Below are 23,030 nucleotides of genomic sequence, written 5' to 3' on the forward strand. Positions count from 1 at the left end.
ATGTTCATTATGACCCCTGACTCCTCCAACCCAGATAAAGGTGCAATTTCTCATGAGGTTGCCCATCTTTTATTTTTCACCATCATTTCATAAGAAAGGACATCCTAACCCCAATTGACTAGAAGCACATCTTGCAAAACAAGCAAGCTTGCCCTAAAACGAGACTTTTAGTAACCTTTGGTTTACCTTGATCTGTATTATATACAAAAGGTCGCCCAGTACCTGCCTCTCTCTCAATCAAGCCACCACCATGCTGCACCTAGGATGAGGTATCTCCTCTGCACACCCTGTATGTGGTGGTCACTTCCCTGATTCCACGAATGTGTCGTCCACTTAAACTATTATTTCTTGACATTCTTTGCAACTTTCAATTCCAAAGAAGGGGAAGTTCTTTTTGTGGATCAGAGAAGAGCAGAAATACATCTCGTCTTGCAGCCCATGCTCCTAAAACAACCCAGTCTCTTTAAAGTCCTTGGTCTTTGGGGGATTCCTGGGTGGCTCAGCGGTTTAGTGTCTGCTGTTGGCCCAGGGCATGATCCTGGAGTCCTGGGAGCGAGTCCCACATCAGGCTCCCTGCATGGAGCCTGCTTCTCCCTCTGCCTGTGTCTCTGCCTCTCCCTTTCTCTCTCTCTTTGTGTCTCTCAGTAATAAATAAATAAATAAAATCTTTATAAGTCCTTGGTCTTTCTCTCTTGAAGGCCTTCTTGGGTTCTACACCAGTGGGCTGGTGACTTAGGCAAGATGTCACTTTTCCCAGGTGTGGAGACCCCCTCCATTGTCTGGGGGCAGATGGTGGGGATCACTGGATGTGACACAGGAATGCAAGTCAACTTCAGGGGTGAACCCCAGGGAAGAGTCAGTACATCAGATGCAGGGCACAGAAGTGAGAAGAGGCCCCTTAGTGTGGAGTTATGAGCAGCCACTCTCAGAGAGGGTGAGTCTCCTCAGCTCTGCTTCCCATGGTGGCAGGTGGAGCCCCAGGTCTCCTGCACACAGAGCCTGGGGCTTGCTGGGAGCACCTGCCAGAACCTCTGTGGGGATCAGGGACCAAAAGCACCTTGGGAAGTCGCTCCTGGGAGGATTTACCTGTCCTGAGCCTGTGGCGTCCGTCCCCCAGGCCAGCACCCCCACCTGTCCTGGGGCTCCGTGCCCACAAGCTGCAATCCTGACTCCTGTGTGTACGATTTCCCCAGTGTATGCAAGCCAGGCCTCAAACACCTGGCCTGAGGATATAGATAAGCAGGCAAAGCCCTCTGATCCACTGGTGAAGCAACGACAGCAGAAAGGTGGGCTCTTCAGAGCAGGGCCCAGGGGGCAGGGAAGTAGAGGCAGAAACCTAGGGAAGCTGGAGCCTCACAGACAGACGTGTCACTTGTGCCCACCTCGTCTCCCTCAGTGGTACCCGTCAGGCTCTGGTGTTGGCTCTGGGCTCACAGGGCCCCACAGCACTGGCTGTCACAGCCACTTGCCTCCCAGGATGAGCGAGGTCCCGAGGACATGGAGCCTTACATGACAGGTGCGGTGACAAGGAAGTGCTTCCCGGGCCACATGACAGGACACAGCTTCTCGGGGCACCGGGGGCTCCAGACTCAGCATCTATGTCCGGATTGTGAGTCCATTGATTCTGGGGAGCACAGCAACTCATGGGGAGCAGATGATCATACTGTGGCCACACGGCCAGGAGCTGCCAGCTGCCATGGCCAGGCACACGACGGGGTTCTATTTACGGTGCAGCCTGTAGACGCCCTGCACGGAAGGTGACCCAGGGTCACCGCTGCCTCCTGCCCGTCTAAGCCAGAGGCTCTTAAACCTTTACTGAAATCTCTGAGCCTACCCCTACAGCCCAAATCTTGCGCAGATTGTGGAGGGGTTCACGGGCTTTTTGACAGAATTATTAATCAAAAAGGAATCAGAATGTGGAGATTTTGAAAGCTCTCGGCCTCCTTCTCCTCCAGGGCAAGGACAGGAAAGCTTGCTCATGGGGTGGCTGGGCCACATTGCAAAGAGACGATGGGGGTGGCTCATGTGTTTAATCAGTTGCCCCACAGATGCCAGCGCCAGCGCCAATGACAGTGCCAGGGATAGGGAAGGCTGACGGGATTCTTGGGCTCTTTACACGGGAGAATAGAGCAACTGGGCCATGAACTTGTGCTTCCCTTAGAGCAAAGGGAAAAAGGACCCGAAGGCAGTACAGACATCATCAGGACAGCAAATCTCAGCACGGGCCCACAGGGCCCAGGCCTGGGGACCTCAGTTTCCAAGGACGAGACTGCCCCCGTCCCAGAGCTGCAGGGTGAGCAGCATCCCACAAGCTGAGGGCCTGCGGCTGCTGCCACCATATTCCTGCCTCCCTGGTCCTGGAGTAAAAGCTTTGCACCCAGAGGGTTACACTCACACATTAAGGTCTAATGGGATTTGCAGAGCTGAGCTTGGACCTGCTTGGGGCCCCTCACCCCCTCTCTTCTTCCCATTTCTTCCTTGTGGCATGAGAGTATCTATCACATGCCTGTCTCACCAGCACATCTGGACAAAGGAAAAATACCCTATGATTGCACTCACACAAGTATCTATGGTAGTCTGAACCATAGAGACAGAAAGCGGAAAGGTGGGGGCTGAAGCCTGGGGGAGGGGGAGGCGGTGAGAATCCATGCTTAACGTGTGGAGAGTTTCACAATTGGAAAAAATTCTCAAGATCTGATGCCAAAAGCACAAACAACAGAAGAAAAAAAATACATACATTGGACTTCATTAAAATTAAATGCTCTCTTACTGTGAGGGACTCTATTCACAAAGTAATGGGCAGCCCACAGAAGGGGGGAATATTTTTGCAATTATCTCTCTAAAAAAGACTTTATCTAGAATATATAAGGAACTCTTACAATTCGATAATACAGGACAAATTAATGAATGGGCAATGGATGAATGCACATTGCTCCAAACCAGTTACAGAAAGGCCCATAAGCATCTGAAAAGATGCTCCACATCAGGGAAATGCAATCCAAAACCACACTGAGATGCCATGAAGATGGCTTCAGAACCACAAAGATAACAGTTGCCAGGAAAACAGATGATGGTGGGGAGGTCGCCTGGGTGGCTCAGCTGGCTAGGTGTCCAACTCTTGGTTTCCGCTCAGGTCATGATCTCAGGGTCCAGGGATCTTGGTTTGGGCTCAATGTGGAGGCTGCTTGAGATTCTCCCTCTCCCCCCACCCTTCCTCTTGTGTGTGCTCTCTCTCTCTTTCGGTCTCTCAAATAAATAAAAATATCTTAAAAAAAAAACAACCCAGATGATAGCAAGCATTGTCTAGAAGTGGAAAGAAAGTGGAATCCTTCTCCACTGCCGATGGAGACATTTAAAATGGTACAGCCACTTTGGAAATAGTCCGACAGTTCTTAAAAAGGTTGAATATACAGATGCCACATGACACAGCCTTTTCCACTTCCAGGTGCGTCACCACGAGAAATGAAACCTGTGGGATGCCTGGGTGGCTCAGTGGTTGAGTGTTTGCCTTTGGCCCAGGTCGTGATCCTGGAGTCCCGGGATTGAGTCCTACATCAGGCCTCCTGTATGGAGCCTGCTTCTCCCTCTGCCTGTGTCTCTGCCTCTCTCTCTGTGTCTCTCATGAATAAATACATAAAATCTTTAAAAAAGAGAGAGAGAAATGAAATGTGCAACCCCGCAAACACTTGCACACACACATTCGCAGCAGGATTTTCATGTTAGCCAAGTGGTAGAAATGACCTAAGCAAGTCAGCCAATGAATGGGTTTGACAAAGAGTAGCATCTCCACATGATGGGATAGTATTGGGAATGTGTGAAAGCACATGGCACCCCTTGGAATCACTGTCCTAAATGAAATGTGAAGAGATATGAAAGGACACATGTTGTATGACTCCACTCATATGGAAGCGCAGGGTACGTGGGTCTGCGGAGACAGAGGGGGATGAGCCGTTGCATAGGGCTGAGGCCCAGATGGGGGAGACAGAGTGACTGTGACAGGGGATGAGATTTCTTTTGTAGCTGATAAGTTCTAAAATTTATAGTGGCAATGGTAAAAACTCTATAAATAGGCTAAAAGCCATAAACCGTACACTTTAAACCAGTGAATGGTATTACATGCAGATGTCTTAATACAGCTTTTATATTATAATTGACTGGGTTCAAAATAGATGTTAACATTGCTTATGTCTATGGATTGTCTATACTGCTTCCTATTGCATTTACACATTTTTCTATAAGGTTGAAACATTTAGATGACTTTACCCATTTTCATTAAAGAGAAAATAACACATGAGCGTGATGCAGGCCGACGGTGACTGTGGACCCTGGTTGGATCCCCTAGATTCATGGGGAGGAGATGCAAACGCATCACGGAGTGGGGAGGTCAGTGTCCAGCAGCTGGATCTGGGGCCTCCACAGGGCAGCATTGGCAGGGGGCTGTGGGACTAGTGCCTCAGGGGCTCTCTTTCTCTTCATTAGGAAGGAGCACGAGAGAACCAGCATCTGCTTGGTTCCTGCTCGCAGACTGTGCAACAGGACGGGATTGGCTGACGGTGATGACCCCCGGCAAGAATCAGTTAGGAGCCCTACAGACAGGGGAGCCTCTGTAGTTGGTGTGTGTGGTTGGGGAACAACACTTAATGCCCATATGGTTTGTACGCTCCCCCACAGCACATGTCCCTGAAACGTGACCTTCAGAATGAACCAAGACAAAGTACATTCCAAAGGACAGACCATGGAATGAGGGAGGAATCTGAGCTTCAGAGACTCGGGGAGGATGGGACGATGAGCCCTGAGACGGCACAGCCCAATCCCAGGACATGCTACTGAAAGGAGCACCAAGGGCCCAGGCGTGCACACGAGGCATCCCAGAGGGAAGGGCCCTTGGGACTCCTGGAGTCACATCCAGCACCTGGGTCGATCTCCTATTTCCTAAAGAAATCAGGCAGGTCTTCCCCCACGGCATTAGGATCCAGCACCTGTTGTGTGCACGCTGTGGGCGGGGACAGAGTGGGGTGACACGCACAGGGGGCACCTCCGACCAGCCCCCCACATGGTGTGCATCTGCTGGGCGCCTGAGCCCAGTCCTCTCTCTGGAGACCCAGCTGGATGGGGAAGAGCAGCAGCGGGGAGTGAGGCCCAGAGGAAACTTCCCCTTTGGGGGGACAGGAGGGTGGGGGCCTTGCCAGCACTGCCTGCCTGGACAGGAAGGGAAGGACGTGGGGGAGCCCCTGGGGGCGGCCTGCGGATCCTGTGGAGCAGGACAAGGCCCCGCACGAGTCCCTATGTTCACCGAGCTCTTGGCTGGGGGTGGGGAGGAGGGCAGGCAGAGAGCCAAGTGTCCCTAGGACCTGGAAGGCCTTCGCCCCATCCTGCTGCAGGGCCAGCACATCTGTGTGTGGTGAGCGGTCAGGGGCCACGCTCAACCCCACACAGGCCCCAGGACCCAGACCCTGGACGGGAGGCATCGGCCAGGAGGGAAGCAGGCTGAGGGCCAGGGTGCTCACTCCTGGGACCAGAGCATCTGGGGGAGGGCAGGGGACGGAGGGAGCTAGAGCACCCGGTGAGGGTGGTGAGCAGATGGGGGACAGGAGAGCAGGGCAGTAGTGGGGCAGTGGGATCTCCTCCTGGGGTCTTTTGTCTCCCAGTCTCTGCTCAGCTCACTGTCACCAGCTAAGCAGAAGCCCTCTCTGATGTATGTGGGGGGGTCTGTGCCAGCGGGGTATACCGGGGGGGCCATGAGGAGGGCCTCTCAGCCTGGGTCCCAGCCCCCACCGGCCCTGGAGCTGTGGACGCCTGGCCCCACCGCCCTCCAGGTGGGCTGTGCTCCTGCGTGTGGGTCACGGGCTGTCAGTAGGAACTGCTTCCCGCGTGAATACAAGTGTGTGTCCTCATCTGTTCATGCAGGGGGCCCCCAGGAAGGGGGAGCAGTACCCAGGAGTGTCCTTGAAGACCCAGGGACCCTGGCCAGTCCCCTTGCACTGCCACCACAGCATGATGGGCCCCTCACGTGGCCGGAGGAGATGGTGTGGCCCAGAAATCCCGCCAGGGCCCTGGTGTCCACCCCAGGGCAGTCATTCCTGCATGCACAGCGGGGCAGCGCCACCCCCCCCGCCAAGCCTCCCTCATCCATCCCCGTGTCCGTCCTCTTGGGGACCATAGGATCCCCCACAGTCCCTCCTGTTGTAGCAACCCCCGCACCGGGACTAGAAGATGCTCCTCCAACCAGAAGGCCAGAGGCCCCCACCCCAGGAGCCCCACAGGAGCTGAGGATTCCCCGGGCTGGGGGCTCTGCCTCATCCTCCCTGGTGGGGAAGTGGAATGGTGACCGAAGCCCCAGAAGGCCCCCTCAGGCCCTTCCTTCGTGTGTGGGCCCCTGTCGGGCACAACCTGGACGCCCCCAGGAAGGCAGCGCGGAGCCTTTCCCAAAACAACCATCTTTATTCCCAATGTGCACACAGTGCCCAGGGGGCTGCCACTGGGTCCCTCCCTCCCTCCCTCCCTTTTCCTCTCCCTCCCTCCCTCCCTCCCTCCTTCCCTCCCTTTCTCTCTGCCCCCCTGGGCAGGACCAGCCCAGGTGAGGAGGCCGCTCAAGGCTGCAGGGGGCCCCAGGCAGGGGCAGAGGGCACCCCCCCTACTGGCTGCAGTGGCGCTTCCTCCTGCTCCCCATCGGAAAGGGGTCACACCTTCTCTTTGGAGGCTGTGAGGGGTGAAGCGGCCCCACGGCCTTGGCCTTGGCCGGCTGCCCAGAGCCCCTGAGGTGGGCCCCAGGGAGGGGCGTCTTCCCTGCAGGGTCTGGGCCCCCCCACAGAGCCCGCTTCCAGGACTTGGGGGCCAAGGGAGCGGCGGGGCCCAGACCTCTCCTCTGGGGAGACGGGGTCCTCCGCCGTGCGGGGCTGGGGAGGTGGCGGTCGGGCGTGGGACTCTGGGAGAACTCCCAGGGCAGCAGGCTGTGCTGCAAGGCCAGGAGGAAGGCCAGGCTGGGCAGCTCCTCGTCCTCACTGGAGCCCACCACGGGCCCCCCAGGGTCCCGGGAGGGAGGGGCCTCCCTGAGAACGGGGGCTCCCCGGGAGCCGGGGCCAAGGGAGGCGCCCCTCTGACCCTGGGGAGGGGAGGCCCACGGCGCAGGGGGCTCTGGTCGTCGCGGGGAGCCAGCAAAGGCTCTGGGCCTCGACAGGTGCGTGTGCGCGCGGCTGTGCCTCTGGGGTTCCTGGCCGGCCGTCTCCGGGGCGCAGGCTCCGCCGCCCGCCCCCAGCTGGGCACCTGCCTCACACTCAGGACCGGAGCCCCACCCGGCTGTGCAGTGATGCGGGGGGGTCCGCACGCCAGCCTCCACCTTCAAGGCCGCCAGTCTTTTCTCCACCAGCTGGAAGGAAGGAGGTGATATCAGGTGGCCACACAGGTGTGAGGGGGGAGGGGGGACGGTGGCATCAGGGGGAGGGGGAGAGGGGCCCTGGGGGCTGTGGCTCTCCTGACATCCTCCTGGTCCCCTCCCTCCCAGTCACCTGGTCCCCTCTCTCCCCAGGCTCATCTGGTCCCCTCCCTCCTGTGGCTCACCTGGTCCCCTCCCTCCCCTGGCTCACCTGGTGCCCTCCCTCCCCAGGCTCACCTCTGCAAGGCTCAATCCTTCCTCCTGTTCCAGTTTCTCAGCGAGGGCCTGAAGGTCCAGCTGAGTTTCCGAGGAAAGCAGTTCCGCCAGGAACGTAGGGTGGATGACTGCCTCCACCTGGGACAGAGGAATGGTGTGGGTAAGCTTGGCAGGAGCCCCTGGGGCCAGGATGTGCTGCAGGAACCCTGGAAGGTGCGGATCCCCCCATTCTTCTCCAAAGGCCGGATGATTTAACATCACAGTCAGTGGATACGGGCATGCACACACACCCCCAAACTGGTGTGCACACAGACATAAAGGCACACACACACACAAGCACATACCCACACACCTGCACGCCCACCTGCATGCACACAGGTACACACACGTATGCACACATAGGCACACGTGCACGAACACACATGCATGCAAACACACAGTATACACACATGCCTGCATGGACACACACAGGCATACACACGCATGCACAGGCACACAGACAAGCACACACGCAGCTCAGGAACACGGAACGGAGCTTTGTGCCAGAGGTCTGGGCGCAGCCCCGATCCCCGTGTTGGAGGCCAATCCGGGAACCTTCTAGACAGCAGGCTGCGGGCCAACCCACCTTGGTGATGAAGTCTTCCTGGGAACACAGCTGGTCAATGTAGCTCAGGAGACCCGGGTCCCCGTCCCACTGTGGCTCCTTTCCGTCCTCTCCCCGTTCAGCCACTGGGCCCCCCGGGGCAGAGAGGGCAGGCCCCAGCAGCCCGTCCATGATGTCCATGTACTCTCTCACGGCCTCAGGGGGGATCTCCTTGGGCGCCTTGTTGTCTCGGGGCCGCCGGGGTCTGTGTGGCTGCCGGCGGGATGGCTTGGCCCTGGAACCCGCCTTCCTGGGAATGCACGCTGAGACAGAGCAGGATGGAGGAAGGGGGCGTGAGGGGCTCCAGCAGCGCCTTGGGAGGGCGGCGGGGGGGGGGGGGGGCTCAGAGGTAAGTGGGGGGGGCGGGACCTCCTGAGACCACAGCCCCGGTGGGACGGGGGACCGGAGGGGGGAGCATCTGAGAGCCATACGGGGAGCGGATGTGACCCCCCCAATGCTCCAAGGGTCTCCCCACGCAGCCCACGTCCCAGGCAGACTTGGTGGAGGGCCCCCTACGGGAGGGGGGACAGGAGAAGTTCTCCAGGTTGGGACCCGTCCTGACACCGGGCGCTGAGACTCTAGGCTCTCTGTGGCCACGTCCACGTGAGGGAGAAGACAGGCCTGGGGGACAGCGGCTGCCCCAGACCCTGTTGTGGCCACAGCTCCCATGGGAATGTGGGTCCGTACCTGGCTGTGGGGCCGTCCCTCGGGCCGGGGGCCCCCGCAGTTCAGGCTTCAGGGAGGCTGAAGGAGGCAGGCCCTGGGCCACCTTCACCCACTGCAACTTCTGAATCTGCATCTCCTCCTCCGCCTCAAACTCCATGAACCTGGGGGTGAGGAGGCCCAGCCACACTGAGGAGGGGGCCCCACCGGGGAGCCCCCTAAGTTGGCAGCAGGTGGAGGGACCAGGAGAGGCGGGGCCTGGAGGGGAGGCCGTGACCCCGGCCCCCAAGGAGGCAGTCAGCTGGATGTGCAGCCCCTCCCCCACGCTCCCTCGCAGGGAGTCCGACCATGGGGAACTTGGGGTCACCCCCCATTCCCAGGCCAGCTGGTGGAAGCAGGGGTGAGTCAAGAGCAGGGGAGGGTGGGATCCAGGAAGGGAGGTGAGGGGGCCCCACTGGGCCGAGCTCCGGCACCCCTTGACCCTGGCCTGGGCCTGGACTCCCCCCCAGCCCTGGGCAGGGGACCCTGACTCACTTTCCCGCCATCTCGTAGTAGATAAGCCGGTCGAAGTTGCTTTTGCTCTGCCACTCCTGCACGGCCCACCACACGCCCTCCTCCAGCGTCATCGTGGGCTTCAGGCGGGCCAGGGTCCGCAGCACCGGGCTGCAAGCCATGGGGTCAGGGCTCAGGGCTCAGGGCTCCATGGATCCAGGCCCCGCCCCCAGGACAGCAGAGCGCACCCCCACCCACGTGGCCCAGAGCTGGCAGGTGACTGCACGAAGCAGCCAGCCGTCCTGGCCGGCCCCGCCCCCACCCCTGCCCGGGAGCACAGCTGACCATCCCCTGGCCCCCTCGGCAGGGATGCCGGGCTGGGCTCGGGGCTCGGGGCTCGTTCCTCCTGGCCTCTGCCTTTCACAACAACAGTCCTGACATTCCTGGGCCAGACCAGGAGCCCCGTCCTCAGAGGGAAGGGCCGTCCCCCTGAGTTCAGGAGGGACCCAGAGGCCACAGAGAGGCAGGCAGGCCGGTGCCAGTCCCTGAGGAGGGAGCCCACGCCCTGACCCCTCCCAAGCCTGGGCCTCCCCTTCCTACTGCCATCCTCTGGGACATCGAGGATGGGGCTGCATGTGGCCTCTGCAGGGCCTGGTGGCCGATACCACCTGATGGGCCATCCCCTCCACATGAGAGGCCCCATCCTGTGTTCCCAGGAGACAGGACTACAGAGGCCCTCCTCTCTTGTGGGGCCCTTCTGCCCCCGAGGCCCCAGCCAATGGCACCATGAGGCCCATGGAAGGTCAAGGTCAAGTGGGCTAGGCTCCCCGGGGGTTGGGGGTCCTCCTCTCTTGTGGGGCCCTCTGGCCCCCGAGGCCCCAGCCAATGGCACCATGAGGCCCATGGAAGGTCAAGGTCAAGTGGGCTAGGCTCCCCGGGGTTGGGGGTCCGCTGAGATGGTCACCGGACCAGAGGTGCCTCCCCGGAGTGGCCCCCCCTCACGCCTTGCCCGCCACGCATTGTCCCAGGTCCCCCGGGTGGGGGGGATGCCACGGGCCCCAGGTACTCACATGAGAAAGCAGGACAGAGCTTCGGCGTCGGGGCTCTGTGGCAGGTGCCTGCGGGCCAGGGACTTGAAGCGCTGCCAGCGCCTGAAGTTCTCATAAACGCTCCTGGGGTTACAGGAGTCCTTGGGCGACGACGCAGTGCTCGGGTTGCTGGCTCCGCTGCCCTCCCTGCCAGCCCCGGGGGGCGGCGGCCCGGTGTTTACGAAGTGCTCCAGGGCACTTAGCGGGGCCGCTGGTGGCAGAGCCGCAGCCAGAGGGCCTGGCGCTGAGATTCCCTGGCCGACCTGGGAGCCCCCAAAGGCCGAGGCGGGTACGCCGGGTACCATCACAGAGGCCGCCAGGAACACGGGTGTGGGACACGCAGCGCCCCCACAGAGTGTCCCCGCCGAGTTCCAGGTGGGGGGGGCCTGGGTCAGGACGATGTTCTGAGTCTGGAGGGGCTCCAATGACCCCTGCTCTGACCCGACCTGCACAATGACGTTGCAGGTCCCGGGGCCCCCAGGGCCGTGGCCAGCGTCTCCTGCCACCAGCGGGATGCTGGGGAAGGATGGCAGCTCCAGGGGGCCACTGGCGGGGAAGGGCAGGTTCAGGAGGGGCGGCGGGGGCAGCGCCCAGGAGGACCGGTGGGGTATGCCGTGAGGGGGTGCGGGAAACGGCTGGGATGGGAAAGGAGACGCAAAGGCGCCCATGTCCGTGGCCACGTGGGGCCGCAGCACTGGAAACGCTGTGGACAGAAGGAAAGGGCGATGGAGTCAGGGAGTGGCAGCCGGCTCCGAGGGCCCCTGGGCCCCTGGGTCCCCGGGGGCAGAGCAGGGACCGTCCCACCTGGGGACTCTATAGGGAGGATGTGCAGCCCCTTTCCCCTGCCCCCTGGGAGAGAAGACCACAGCTTTCCGGGCTCCGGCCTGCCCACGAGAGGCAGCCTCGGGGACCCTGACTCTGACCCCCGCAGCCCAGCAAGCTCCCCTTCCTCCACCTCACCCCACCCACAGCCCGGTCCAGCGTCACAGTTGGATCCCAGGGATTTGAGGCCCGCCCAGATCTGCCCCATCCACCCGCCTACAGCCTTACCTCCTCCTGTCGCCATCCCCCCAGCAGGGCTGCTGCCGCAGGGCAGCCTCCACAGTCAGAGGAGTCCCGTGCAGGACCCACCCTGTGACCTGCTGCAGCAGACGCTCAGGATGCAGGTTGAGGAGTGCAAAGTTTGAATTTAAACGGGTAGAATGTAGGACTCAGGACATTCTGCCCGGGGGAGGGGCCGAGGGCCAGGCCCCGGGTGGGGGTGGGGAGACATTCCGGAGCCAGGCTCTGGCAGGTAGGCAAGAACCCTGAGTTCTTTTCAAATGATACCGGGGCACCCTGCCGGGGGTGGGCCTTCCCGGGCGACGGGAAGGCTGTGCTCCACATTCACAGCACCACGTGTGCCTCGGTGCCCTCCCTGCTCCCAGTCGGCGTCCATGAACCCAGGCTGGAGTCCCTGCGGCCACTCCGCTTCCCACCTGGCTCCTGACTTACGTCAACAGGGGCTGGACCGTCTGAACCCAGTTTGGAACACAGACCCTGATTACGAAGGCCACGGGGACCCGAGGGTGTCAAATCAGCCTGTGTCAGCAGGTACCGCAGGTGTAGCTGCAGGTCGGCCTCCAGCCCCGGGCCGTGTGCCCACCGCCCTGAGGTGTCAGGGGCTGTGCGGCTGCAGTGGGACCAGCCAGCCTCCCTGTGAGGCCCTGGGCGGGAAGGCCCGTCTCTTAAGGGGATGCACAGCCTACACACAGGAGATCCCACATCACTAGGTTCTGTTCCCCGGCTTATGATGCTGTTGTCAGATACTGATTTTTAACCTCTTTAATTATTTTAGTGTAAAATTTCAAGCCAGCAATACCCAATACCTTTGTTTGGTTCAAAGTCAAACTGTACATCGTGGAAGGACTGTGACGCCTCTTCCTCCCGCCTCTTCCTCCTGGCAACGCAGCCCCTTTCTCCCAGGAAACCAGTGTCACCTGGTCCTTTAAATCTTGAGAGACATGTAGGATGTGGCTAAAAGTAAATGCAACTATTTCTGCTTTTTTGACACCTGAAAGCATATTTCTCTCTGGTTAAACGTTGATACAGGTTCCCAAATATGTTTCATATGCACAGTGATTGTCTTTGTTCTGCCACTGCGGCTCTTGTCCGTATTCCTGGAGGTTAGATCGTAGGAGCAGCAGCGCTCCCATCCTTTACAATTCAGAGGACCCTGTAGAATAGGGCGGCCAGATTTAGCAAATAAAAATAATGGACACTCAGTTGAATTGGAATTTTAGATAAACAGGGCATCAGCTATTTCCACAACTGTGTCTCATGCAGCATTATTGATATACTCTGAGTGCAAATCTGTTCCTCCTCTATCTAATTTTGCGTTGAGCTGGGCTTTGTATTATATCGGCATCTGCACCAGGAAGGTGTAACGCATTCGGCTCTTCCTGGTCACGAAGAGACCTCGGCACGTCCTACGTCACTGCCGGTCTAGGCTCAGTGGGGCTAACTACTGAAATAAGGGACAGGAAACCTTCCTCTTCCTGACACTAAAGGACACAAAAACACCCTCTAGCCCTGTTTTTCTAGGTGTTATAATCAGTACCTGTGAAATGGTTGTGCGCCTTGAGTCAAAGCCAGGAATGTATCCCTTCCTCAGCACCAGCCTCCTCTCAGCCCGTCTGCCCCGGTAGCCCTGCTCACGGGCCCGCGGGTTTCCCGTCTGCGGGACAGACCCTGTTTCCGCAATCCAGGCTCAACTGCATGTGGAGTCACGGTATCACCTCAGGAACAATCGCATCGATGCGGGTTTTCATGTTGCACATCACCGTCAGTTTCTCAAGGCCACAATGAGATGAAGGAGCGTTGGTGTTTTGTTTGTGAGACGACGACTGTTAGGGATTGGCCGAGGGTGACGAGGTGTGCGAACTTCAGAGGCTGCACCCAAGGGTGTTGGGAGAGCAGCTTCGCTCCCGCTGTCCCGGGGGCAGAGCTCCTATGAGGGCAGGGTGTTGGGGAAGGAGAGGGCGGTTCAGAGGGAGGGCAGGCTCCACGCTGGGCAGGCCCTGAACAAGACTCCTGAGAAGGGGCTGAAACCGTTCCTTGTCCCTGCAAAGGAAAGTGGACTCCGGAGGGCAGGGATGTGTGAACACGTGACAGGGGCCGTCCTGCAGGGGAGGGTGGTGGACTGGGAGTCCCGGGCCTGGGGTTCCTCCGCACCCCCACCCTGTGCTGCAGTTGTGTAAGAAAGTATTTTCTCAATTCCCGTCCAACTTCCTCATGGTTTCTCGGTGTTCCCCCCGCTCGCACCCTGACAGGGGCCAGGGAGTATTCATAGAGTACTTCCCGAGTGTCCGAGTCATCGACCGGCCACCTGAGGGGGCGAGAGACACGCAGGATGTCCCTCTGGGACACATCCCAGGCCGTGCACACCGCGCAGCCCAAAAGGCCCTCCAGGCGCACCCCTCTGTCTATCCCCTCTTCCTCGACGTTCGCTGGGGACACGAGCTGAGAGCAATTCAAGCAAATCACAGTGAACTTTATTTCAAAAGTCCCTGTTGGGGACTGAAACAATAGACAACCTGGAGACGCTTCTCAGGCCTTGAACTTTCATCACGGGAAGCCTGAAACGGTCTTCGACCAACAACCTCCCATTAGAGAGATGTTGAGGCAAAATGTCGCCCTCAGGCACTCGAGCAAGCAGTGTCCTTTGTACTCCCCGCCCCCCTTGTCCAGTCATTCGACCAACTCTTTACAAGATTCTCACTCATGGCTCAGATGCACACTCTGAATGAGCCGTCTTGGGGCCACCGATAGAAACATGACACTTGGAAACATTATCTGGTCTCAAATCTGCAGTCAGTTCGGTACCACTTGGAACTCCCTGGAGTCCAGCAGCACATGGAGGCAAATTAGCCCCAACGTAATTGGGGAGGACTCGTGGTAGAGGGAGTGACAGAAATCTCTGGACCCTGATCTCTGAGCATTCCTGCAGTGACCTCTGAGAATAAACCACCTGTGGACAGGGGTCACGGGTCTGAGAAGAGGGATGACCTCCCAGCCATCACAGAACACGGGTAGCAGGGGAGACACGGGGCTTGAGCGCTGGGGAGTCTCCCTGCCGTGCACTTGGAGGTGTGTGGTGTGAGGTTAGGAGGTTTGCGGTGCCAGGAAATAGCCCTCATCTCCCAAGGCACCAGCAAGAGCTGTGACGACGGGAGCTTCTTCCACAAATATTAAAAAGTTGAGTCCTTTTCTACTGCCACTGAACATCCGGGTATTCCAACAGAAGAGGGAGCGAGTTCCAGACTGCTGCTGAGCCACCTACAATATCCCCAGGAGTGCCCCGTGGGCGACCGCGGTGTAAGGACGGCCTGCAAGGAACCCTGGCGGGTGCACAGTCTGGAACAGCCGCACCGGGGACCCTGGCCGGTGCACAGCCGAGGACCAGCCCACCGGGGACCCTGGCGGGTGCACAGCCGAGGACCAGCCCACCGGGAACCCTAGGCTAACAGGCTGCGTCGGTGGAGGCGGGAGGACCCCTGCGAGTGCTCCGGGTCGGGTCTGGATCCTCCGCCAGGACAGGGCCTCCGTGGAACTCGGGGCTCGGGGCGCGGCGGGTGCAGGGCACCTGCAGCAGGACGCGGGCGGCCGCTGAGCAGCACTGTGCACACGCGAGGCCTCGGGCTCAGGGGCACTTGCCCGCGTCCCGAGGAAGGTTACAGAGGGCACGTCCAGGACGTGATGACCGCGAGGGCTCACTTCCCGAGCGCTGGCTTGGAGGGGACCCGGCCACAAGGAGTGCGGGGTGCGGGAGTCCCGGTGCCGGCCCGAGGCGCCCTGACCCTCTGGTTGGCCTCTCCGGCAGGGACTTCTGGGCTCCCCCGCACGTGCCCCGCGCCTGCCCGCACGCGCACGCGCACGCGCACCGGGGACGGGACGCCTGGGCCCTGGGCCCGCCCCCAACGGCTCCCCGCGTTCGTTAGTCGGTTCGTTGTGGGGGAGGCGCGCATGCGTGGGCGGGGGGGCGGGTCCTGACGGCCGTGCGCGGGGGGGCGGGGGGGGCGCGGGGCGGCCTCGTGCTCCCGCGGTGGGGCGTGGAGGGCCGGGCGTGCTCCCGGGCTCTCGGGGGTAGCCGCCGAGGGTGGTGTTCCGTGCGCGGCTGTGCGGGTGCGGGTGGTGTGGCCCTCGGCGCTGGCGGCGTGGACGGGACGGGCCGGGGCCGACTCTCTGGAGGTTCAAGGTGTGCGCGCCTGGACCCCGCGGGGCTGAGGCCGGTTCCTGGGGTCGGCGGCGGGGCCCGGGGCGGCCCGCGGGTCTGGGGTCTCCGCTCAGGGGTGGGGGTCAGCGTTCAGGGGCCGGGGCGGCCCGCGGGTCTGGGGTCCTGGCTCAGGGGTGTGGGTCAGCGTTCAGGGGCCGGGGCGGCCGCAGGTCTGGGGTCACCGCTCAGCGGTTGGGGTCTCCCTTTAGAGCCTTGGGGGTCTGTGGGTCTTGCATGCATGGGTCCATCCTCGGGACCTGAGGAGCTCGCGTTTCTGAGGTCTGTGCTTGGGGATTTGGGGCCTTAGGGGCCCTTTGGGTCTGTGGTCCGGACGTCCTCGGGTTGGGGGTCCTGGGTTGCATCAGGGTCTCTCGTCCGCGCTCCGTCGTTGGGGTCCACCCTCGCGGGTCTCGAGGGCCGTAGGGCGTCGGGTTGGGGTCTGCTCTCAGGGGCCTGGGGAGCCTGCACCTCTGGGGTGCGTTCGGGTGTGTGGGTGCTTGCGGGAATGGAGTCTGCGCCCAGGGCTTTGGGGTATCAGGCACCTCCGGTCTGGGGTCTGCGTTTGGGGGTCTGGGGGGTCCTCGGGCCTGGATTTAGCCCTTGGGAGTCTCGGGTTTGCGCCGAGGGTTCCGGGTTCTCCCGCAGCCCACAGGTCCCCCTCTGTGTCTCAGTGTCATGAGCCGCGGGACCTGGTGCGGTGCGTGGGGGGGACCTGGGTGGCGGTGGGGCGAGCCGTGGCGGTTCTGCTGTGACCGTAGGGCTGCAAGGGGAGTGGAGCACAGGTAGGGCTCGAAGGCGCTGTCAGGTGGGAATTGGTAGGTGCATTCTGTGATGAGGGGGCGGGTGTGGAGCCTGTGCGTGTGAAAGCCGGTTGAGGGTTGTTTTGGAGGGAGTTAAGGTCAGAGTGCATACGGGCTCAAGGAGTTGGTGGTTCGCTGTTTGGGGGAGTATGATGCATGTGGATTTCCCCCCATGACTTGGGGACCTGTGTGAGTAACGGCAAATTCGGGAAGATTATGTGCATGTGAGGAGGGGCGTGTTTGGAGAGGTGCCTGCCTGTATTCGTTTAGGTATACTGGTTTTGTATATGTGGGCGATGTAGGGGGATCATTTGTGTATTAAGAGCTTGTTGCATGGTTCTGTGTATTCCATTTTCTGATTGTCAGGAGCCCTGTTTGTATTTTGGTGTGCAGAGGGAAAGCCAGTGACTATTTTGTGGCACTGGCAGATGCTTCATATGCCAGCGTGATGTGGTTTTGTATGAATCTGTATCGTCCAAGACGGAAGAGTTGATTCTGTGTGAGAATTCAGGGGTGTGAGGTCATGTAGGTGCAGGTCACGTGGTGTTATAGGTGTATGTGAAACAGGGTGTGGGTGATGTGTTAGCATAGTTGTGTACCGGATTATTGTAGGTATAATTGGGGCTTGTGGAGGGATGTGTGTCTTTATTCGAGGGGCATGGTCATTTGAAGGAGTATTTGCTGGGGCCATGTGTTTGTACTTTTAGGAGGGAGCCATTAGGCTTACTTATGTATTTTGGGAAGTGAGTAGGTCTGTATCTGATGGGGAGATAGGGCTCTGTTTATAGGGGAGTGGGAGAATTATATTTCTGTGTATTAGAAGTATGTGATATGGTTATTCGTATTTGCAGACGTGAGAGCTGGCTGCTACTCATCAGGGACAGTTTGGCATTTGGAAGTTGCTTCATGAACGGATTGCTGGAGATGTTCCTATGTGTCTTGTGTATATAGGCTGGTTTGTGTATATATATCCGTCACCAACTGCATGAATTATCAAAGTTTATTCATAGGGCATGAAGTTGTTAGGAGTATTTAAAGCGTATTTCTTTGGATAAGACTAGTGTGTTTCTATATGTGTCTGATAGGTCAGAATGAGGATAAAAATGTTCACGTATGTTCAGGAGAATGATATGTGTGTATATATGAGTGTATGTATAGACATGTGGTTTTTGTGTGTGTGTGTATCTGGGGTGTGAGTTGAGTTTCTACTCAGGGTACAGGTGGACTGTGTGCACATATTTGCATGGAAGGGGATGGGGTGTGCTAGAACTGGCTCATACTAACTTGGGAAGGTCAGTGGCGCATATCTATTCTAATTCTGTTTAGTGATGTTAGATAGGTAGCTTGAAATTAGTCATGCTGGGAATATTTATACCAGGTAAAAACCTCAAATGAAAGTTTTCCCCACCTTCCTCTGAGAGCCTTTATTAAGCATTTACCAGCACACCACTGGTGTGTTTGTGTCTGTCTGAAGCAGGCACCGTTGGGTGTGTATATGGGTGTCTCTGAATTGTGAATGGGGCATCCAGAGCTTTGGGTCCTTGTGTGTGTGCATTGACTCTGGTCATTTTGAACCATTGCGTTACTCCTAATCAGGCTGGCCTCTTCTTTAAGGCCAAAGAACCCCCCATAAATTTGATGATTTCCAGTTCTTCATGCAGATGGGTTCAGAGGCATCTGTATGTTAGGCAAGTGGACACTCCTCCAGCATTTATGGTCTTGGCATTTGGGTCCCAAGATGGATAGGCCTGGTGGACTGTGGCTGTGCAGAGCAGAACTTTTGCAAGTATGTTGGGTGGCACGTGTCAGGTTGTGTGACAGACAGTATTCAGAACATTGTAGGGATTCCTAGACAGAAGGCCAGAGGGCATGCTCTCCCAGGCAAGCCCTTGCAAGTCACCTTGGCAGCTATAGGTATAGCTCTCTTTTCTGGAACATGATTGGTAGGCAAGGACACCCTCCACACAGGGTCCAGGAGGTAAGAGTCTGCAGAACCACGTGCCCAGGGTGGTGGGGAGTATTGGGGATCACTAGTTGTCCACCAGCCTGCCTCAGTGGAAACCTGAGTCCTCAGGGCTGGGCAGGACCTCTAGGGGTCAGTGAGCTGACAAGGCCGGAGGTGGAGAGGCTTTGTCCATGAGTAAGGGCTGGGGGCTGAGACCACAGGCTGGAAGTTCTGGTCTGGGTAGGTATGGCGTTGATGTTCCCGACCCATTAGAAATGCTCTCCTTTCTCTTCTGAAGGTTCAAGATGCTCCTAGGGCTGGGAAGCTCATCACAGTTTCATGTTTCTCGGAGGGGATGACCCTTTCTCTCTGTCCATGTGGAGCTGCAAACCCACCAGAGGGAGCCGTGTGATTCATGTGGTCACCAGCTGACCACATAGCTGCCTCCTGCCTCCCACCTCCCTTGGACAACCCACCCAGCATTTCTGGGCCTTTGTTATGGTGAGTCTCCTACTGGCCTTTTCTCCCTCATGGTGAATCTCTTTCCTCAGGGAAAGGTGCCATCATCACTTCCTTGAACCGCCTCTCTTCGTACGAGTGGATTCCTAGTGACTGTCTCCTTCATAACCTGTCCCCAATAAAATGACAGGACTGTGTACTAATCATACATCTCAGGTCACAGAAAGCAGGATATCGGGAGCAGGACAGTTAGCACTGAGTACTTATAGATGCTTGAAGCGGAGGTCACTACCTTTTTGTGGGCTCAGCTTTTGAGTGGTTACTTGTAAAGCAAAGTGGGAGCTTGGGGTCAGAATTCTGAGCTCAGGTCTTTGTGGAAACATCCACACTGGGTATCAGCAGGTTGTCATGCTGTAGGCCGTGTAGACAGCACCTCTCGTCATGAGGTTGGAGCTCTGTGTACATGTGTGTGCCAGTGAGGTGCAGGGTGTGTATGCGCTGGGCTTGTGTGAGTTCCTGTGAATATTTATGGTCTTGTGGGACGTTGATGTGGGTGTGTGGAGTGTATATCGCACAGGTTGAGTTGTGGTGTGAGTTCAGAGTGTTTAATGAGTCATTATATGTTTGAGGATTGGGGGTTGCTTAGGTATATGTGTTTGGGGCATGAAAGGTTGCAGGTGTGTGTATTTATGTAAGGTATCTAGGAATTTGATGAATTTTAAAGTGTTCTTGTGTATTTTGAGGGGCTTGAAGTGTTGGAGATACATATATAGGCAAATGGATATATATAGGCAAGTGGATATATATATATATTCATATATATGAATATATATATATATTTTTTTTCATTCAGGTTTAAGATGATCTGATGAGTACTTTTTTTTCTGGAGACCTTGGTTGGGGACAGGGGTTGGAAGGATTGTTGTGTGTGTGTGTGTATTTCATGTTTGGAAGGAGGTTGGGGAGAAAACATGAATCAGGATAAACGGGTATGGGGGGATCCTATGGGTCTATGTTTGGGGTATGCGGTGGTTTGGCATAATAAGAATGTGTAGGGATTGCGTATGTGTGATTTGGGGGCAATGAGAGCTGTGAGTATACAGTTGGTGTGGCATGGTGTGTGTGTGTGTGTGTGTGTGTGTGTGTGTGTGGCTGGATCTGCATTTTGAGACTTGTGAATATGCATATATGCGTTTGAGAAGACGCAAGGTCATGTGTTTTAATGCTTTGTGTGTTAGATTTGTGTGTTTGAGGCTTCAGCACTATATGTGTACTCACCTATCTTGTCAGGGTAAGAATTTAGGGAGTGGAGAGACTTGGGAGATTTGGGTTGTCAGTGTATATAACTGTTGTGTTGTTGTTGTGTCTATAATTGGGGTGTTGTGAGCTGTGTGTCTATAATTGGGGGGGTGTAGACAGATGCTATTTATAGGTTCTCAAGAGGGAGACCGGTATGTGTTTGTATCAGGGTGGTGAGGTTATTGTTTGTTTTGGGGAGTATGTAGGAGAGGTAGGAAACCCCATGTGTGTCCGTTTGATGGTATTTATGTGTTTGAGCTTTGGAGGCATTGTACATATGTGGACATTCACACTCCAGTATATTTGGGAATAGGGGATCGTGTTTAATATTAAGTATGTGAGTTTGGTTTTAATGTAGTCCATTATTGTTGAAGATTTGTGTGATTGATGGGGGAATGATACGGTGGGGGAATGGATTTTTGTGGGCTATGAGGATGTGTGTGTTTAAGTGTTTGATTAGTGGGGTATGATTGGGAGTGCATTTTTGCATCAAGACCATAGCTGTAATTTTATTGGGATTGGGGGTGTATGTCTGCTTGGGGCACGAGGGTTCTGGGTACACAACCAGGCATCTGATAGGTAGAGAGTTTGTGTGTTTGAGGATGTGTGGAGCTCCATGGGGCTGTGTGATAGTGGCTCACCGTGACTTGGTGGAAAGGGTTTTGGCCTGGGAGGGACCTGGGGCATATTGATGACTGTGAGAGCCTGACCCTTGTTTGTTATGATCTGTTGTTCACACTCATGTTGTCTCTTCTCTAGGGCAGCCATTCCCCTAGGATGGTCTGTGGTCCTCTTACGCTTACCTGGACAGGTCTGGGAATATCACATCTGGTGGCTGGATGCAGGGTGGGGCTGACACCCCACAGGAGTGGGTATCCTGTCCTCAGTGGGGTGGCTAGGAGGTCAGGGTTTCTCCTCCAGGGCGTCACATTTGATCAGTCCTCTCCAGAATGTGCGAACAGAGCTGACCCATTGGATAGACTCTGCCAGGAGAGTAGTAGACCTGAGGACAGTTCCCGAGAGAGAAATCTGGTTTCTTCCTTGAGTGGCTCCCACTACAGGGCCCTTCTCAGGTCTGGCCCTGCTGACTGTCCTGCCTGCCCATATGTCCTACCGCACTGTGTCCTTGGGTCACACCAGCACGAGGCCCCCTGCATGTCAGTTCTCACTGTCCTTCCCCACTCTGCCCTGCTGCCCATCCCACTCTCTCCCCTGACACTGTGTGTGAGTCACCTCCTCCGGTGGGGGGGGATCCCTCTTCCCCATGATCTCACACCACCTTCCTGCCTCTCATTTCCCCTCCTTAGCACCCACTGCTCTCAGAACAAACTCCAGACTCCTCAGTGTCCTTCCCAGGCACCATGTGGTCCAACCCCCTCTCACTGCCTGCCCCTCTGCCCTTGGTCATGACCCCCCAGTGCAGCAGCCTTCTTTCTGTTCTTGCAATGCACCTTGGGGCCTTAGCATTCTCTGTTTCCTCCTGCTAGAATGCTTCCGGAGCTCTTTAAGGAGTGCCTTCCTGACCGAGCTCTGCCCTGTTACTCCCTTGGCCCTCATCCTGCTTCAGTATCCTGCAGTGTTGTGCTCTCTCAAGACTAACGTGAGTATTGTATCCCTGGCAACTGGTAACCATTGGCTCATGAAAGACTCAGGCCATCCATGAGAGGGTGAGCTTCACTGTCCACTCTGTCAACAGGACCTGTGAGCCTGCTGCCTCGTGGCACACATGTTCTTTAAGGATGGGACCACTGAGTCTTCATTACCTCCTTCCAGGACACATCCAAGGCCTGACCACTGTCTGCTCCTATCACTGTCAGGCAGAATAAATTAAGCCAGGTAACACAGGACACAGGGCACCCTGCAAAGTTCCAAACACAAATGTTGTTCAGGGAAGAAGTAAACTCCTATGGCTCATAGTTCAAGTGCAATGAAACAGGCATGAAATATAAGTTAAAATTATGAGTGCCTGGTGATCTTTAGAATGCAGCATGTTTCCCGTGACCCAGATATTGACAGCCAAAACGGTTGAGGGAAGAGTAGACCCAGCGTGAGTGCCCAGCTGTGTTCATCAGGCTCCATAGAGAATGTGAATTTGCATCACTTAGTTTCTAGCAGGTGGGCAGCCACGGTGGCGCAGTGGTTTAGTGCTGCCTGCAGCCCGGGGTGTGATCCTGGAGACCCGGGATTGAGTCCCATGTCGGGCTCCCTGCATGGAGCCTGCTTCTCCCTCTGCCTGTGTCTCTGCCTCTCTCTCTCTCTCTCTCTCTGAATAAATAAATCTTAAAAAAAAAATAAAATAGTTTCTAGTAGGTACCAGGTACTATGAGGAAAACGTTTATATTCATGCTTGCCGAATCCATAAAAAACCCCGCTAGGTGGGTACATTATCGTTCCACTTCTCAGGTGTTAGAGGTGAGTGGTCATGACCAAGCACTTTGCATGTGCCAGAATATCAGCCATACTGGTTAACACATCCCAACAAACTAAACATAACCCTTATCAATGCATCTGGATGCGATGTGGTGAAGATGCAAAATACATCCCAGTAGTAGATGAGCAGTGCGAAACACTCCCACCATTTTAACAGGTGTGAGGCAATATCTCATTGTGATTTTAATTTACATTTCCCTGACAATTAATAATGTTGAACAACTTTTCCTATATTTGTTGGCCATTTGTAGGTCTTTGGAGAAAGGTCTATTCAAGTCCTTTGTCCATTTTTTTTTTTTTTTGAGTTCTTATTGTTGAGTTGAAGGAGATCCTCCTATTTTGGACATTAACCCCTTTTCAGATATGTAG

The 23,030-nt window shown here is 56.8% G+C and overlaps 1 protein-coding gene and 3 long non-coding RNA genes across 7 annotated transcripts; 3 read left to right on the plus strand and 1 right to left on the minus strand.

The window, feature by feature from the left end:
* The first annotated feature begins 4,276 nt into the window (after positions 1 to 4,276).
* LOC140623136 (uncharacterized) lies at positions 4,277 to 5,508 on the plus strand. The gene is made up of 3 exons (XR_012022810.1): positions 4,277 to 4,383; positions 4,480 to 4,576; positions 4,672 to 5,508. It is a non-coding gene; the product is annotated as an uncharacterized lncRNA (long non-coding RNA).
* A 1,034-nt stretch (positions 5,509 to 6,542) lies between these two features.
* On the minus strand, positions 6,543 to 13,398 carry LOC140641669 (NUT family member 2G-like). Of its 2 annotated transcripts, none has more exons than XM_072841930.1 (8): positions 13,074 to 13,398; positions 12,343 to 12,689; positions 10,457 to 11,177; positions 9,429 to 9,557; positions 8,919 to 9,058; positions 8,214 to 8,494; positions 7,610 to 7,726; positions 6,543 to 7,366 (listed from the first exon to the last, which is right to left on the minus strand). In XM_072841930.1, the coding sequence occupies exons 3-8, from the start codon at positions 11,140 to 11,142 to the stop codon at positions 6,635 to 6,637; spliced, it is 2,085 nt and encodes a 694-aa protein (XP_072698031.1). In that variant the 5' UTR covers positions 11,143 to 11,177; positions 12,343 to 12,689; positions 13,074 to 13,398; the 3' UTR covers positions 6,543 to 6,634. The 2 variants fall into 2 exon arrangements, with proteins under 2 accessions (XP_072698031.1, XP_072698023.1); XM_072841922.1 differs by having other exon boundaries at positions 11,525 to 12,689.
* On the plus strand, positions 8,649 to 12,524 carry LOC140641711 (uncharacterized). The gene is made up of 2 exons (XR_012038311.1): positions 8,649 to 12,067; positions 12,312 to 12,524. It is a non-coding gene; the product is annotated as an uncharacterized lncRNA (long non-coding RNA).
* A 2,165-nt stretch (positions 13,399 to 15,563) lies between the features above and the next one.
* Positions 15,564 to 22,894, plus strand: LOC140641704 (uncharacterized). 3 transcript variants are annotated; one of them, XR_012038299.1, is made up of 5 exons: positions 15,564 to 15,710; positions 18,772 to 18,974; positions 20,996 to 21,304; positions 21,719 to 21,831; positions 21,928 to 22,893. It is a non-coding gene; the product is annotated as an uncharacterized lncRNA (long non-coding RNA). The 3 variants fall into 3 exon arrangements; XR_012038295.1 differs by having other exon boundaries at positions 20,991 to 21,304; positions 21,928 to 22,892; XR_012038296.1 differs by lacking the exon at positions 15,564 to 15,710 and adding an exon at positions 15,888 to 18,506 and having other exon boundaries at positions 20,991 to 21,304; positions 21,928 to 22,894.
* The last annotated feature ends 136 nt before the right edge of the window (positions 22,895 to 23,030 follow it).

This window comes from Canis lupus, chromosome 1 (assembly GCF_048164855.1).
Source record: "Canis lupus baileyi chromosome 1, mCanLup2.hap1, whole genome shotgun sequence".
Classification (NCBI taxonomy): domain Eukaryota; kingdom Metazoa; phylum Chordata; class Mammalia; order Carnivora; family Canidae; genus Canis; species Canis lupus.

Excerpts from the sequence above, each read along its gene's own strand:
- LOC140641669 (XM_072841922.1), bottom strand. Across the intron at positions 9,059-9,428 it reads TACTACGAGATGGCGGGAAA|GTTCATGGAGTTTGAGGCGG; the intron begins GTGAGTCAGGGT and ends CCTCACCCCCAG. Across the intron at positions 7,367-7,609 it reads AAGGATTGAGCCTTGCAGAG|CTGGTGGAGAAAAGACTGGC; the intron begins GTGAGCCTGGGG and ends CCTTCCTTCCAG.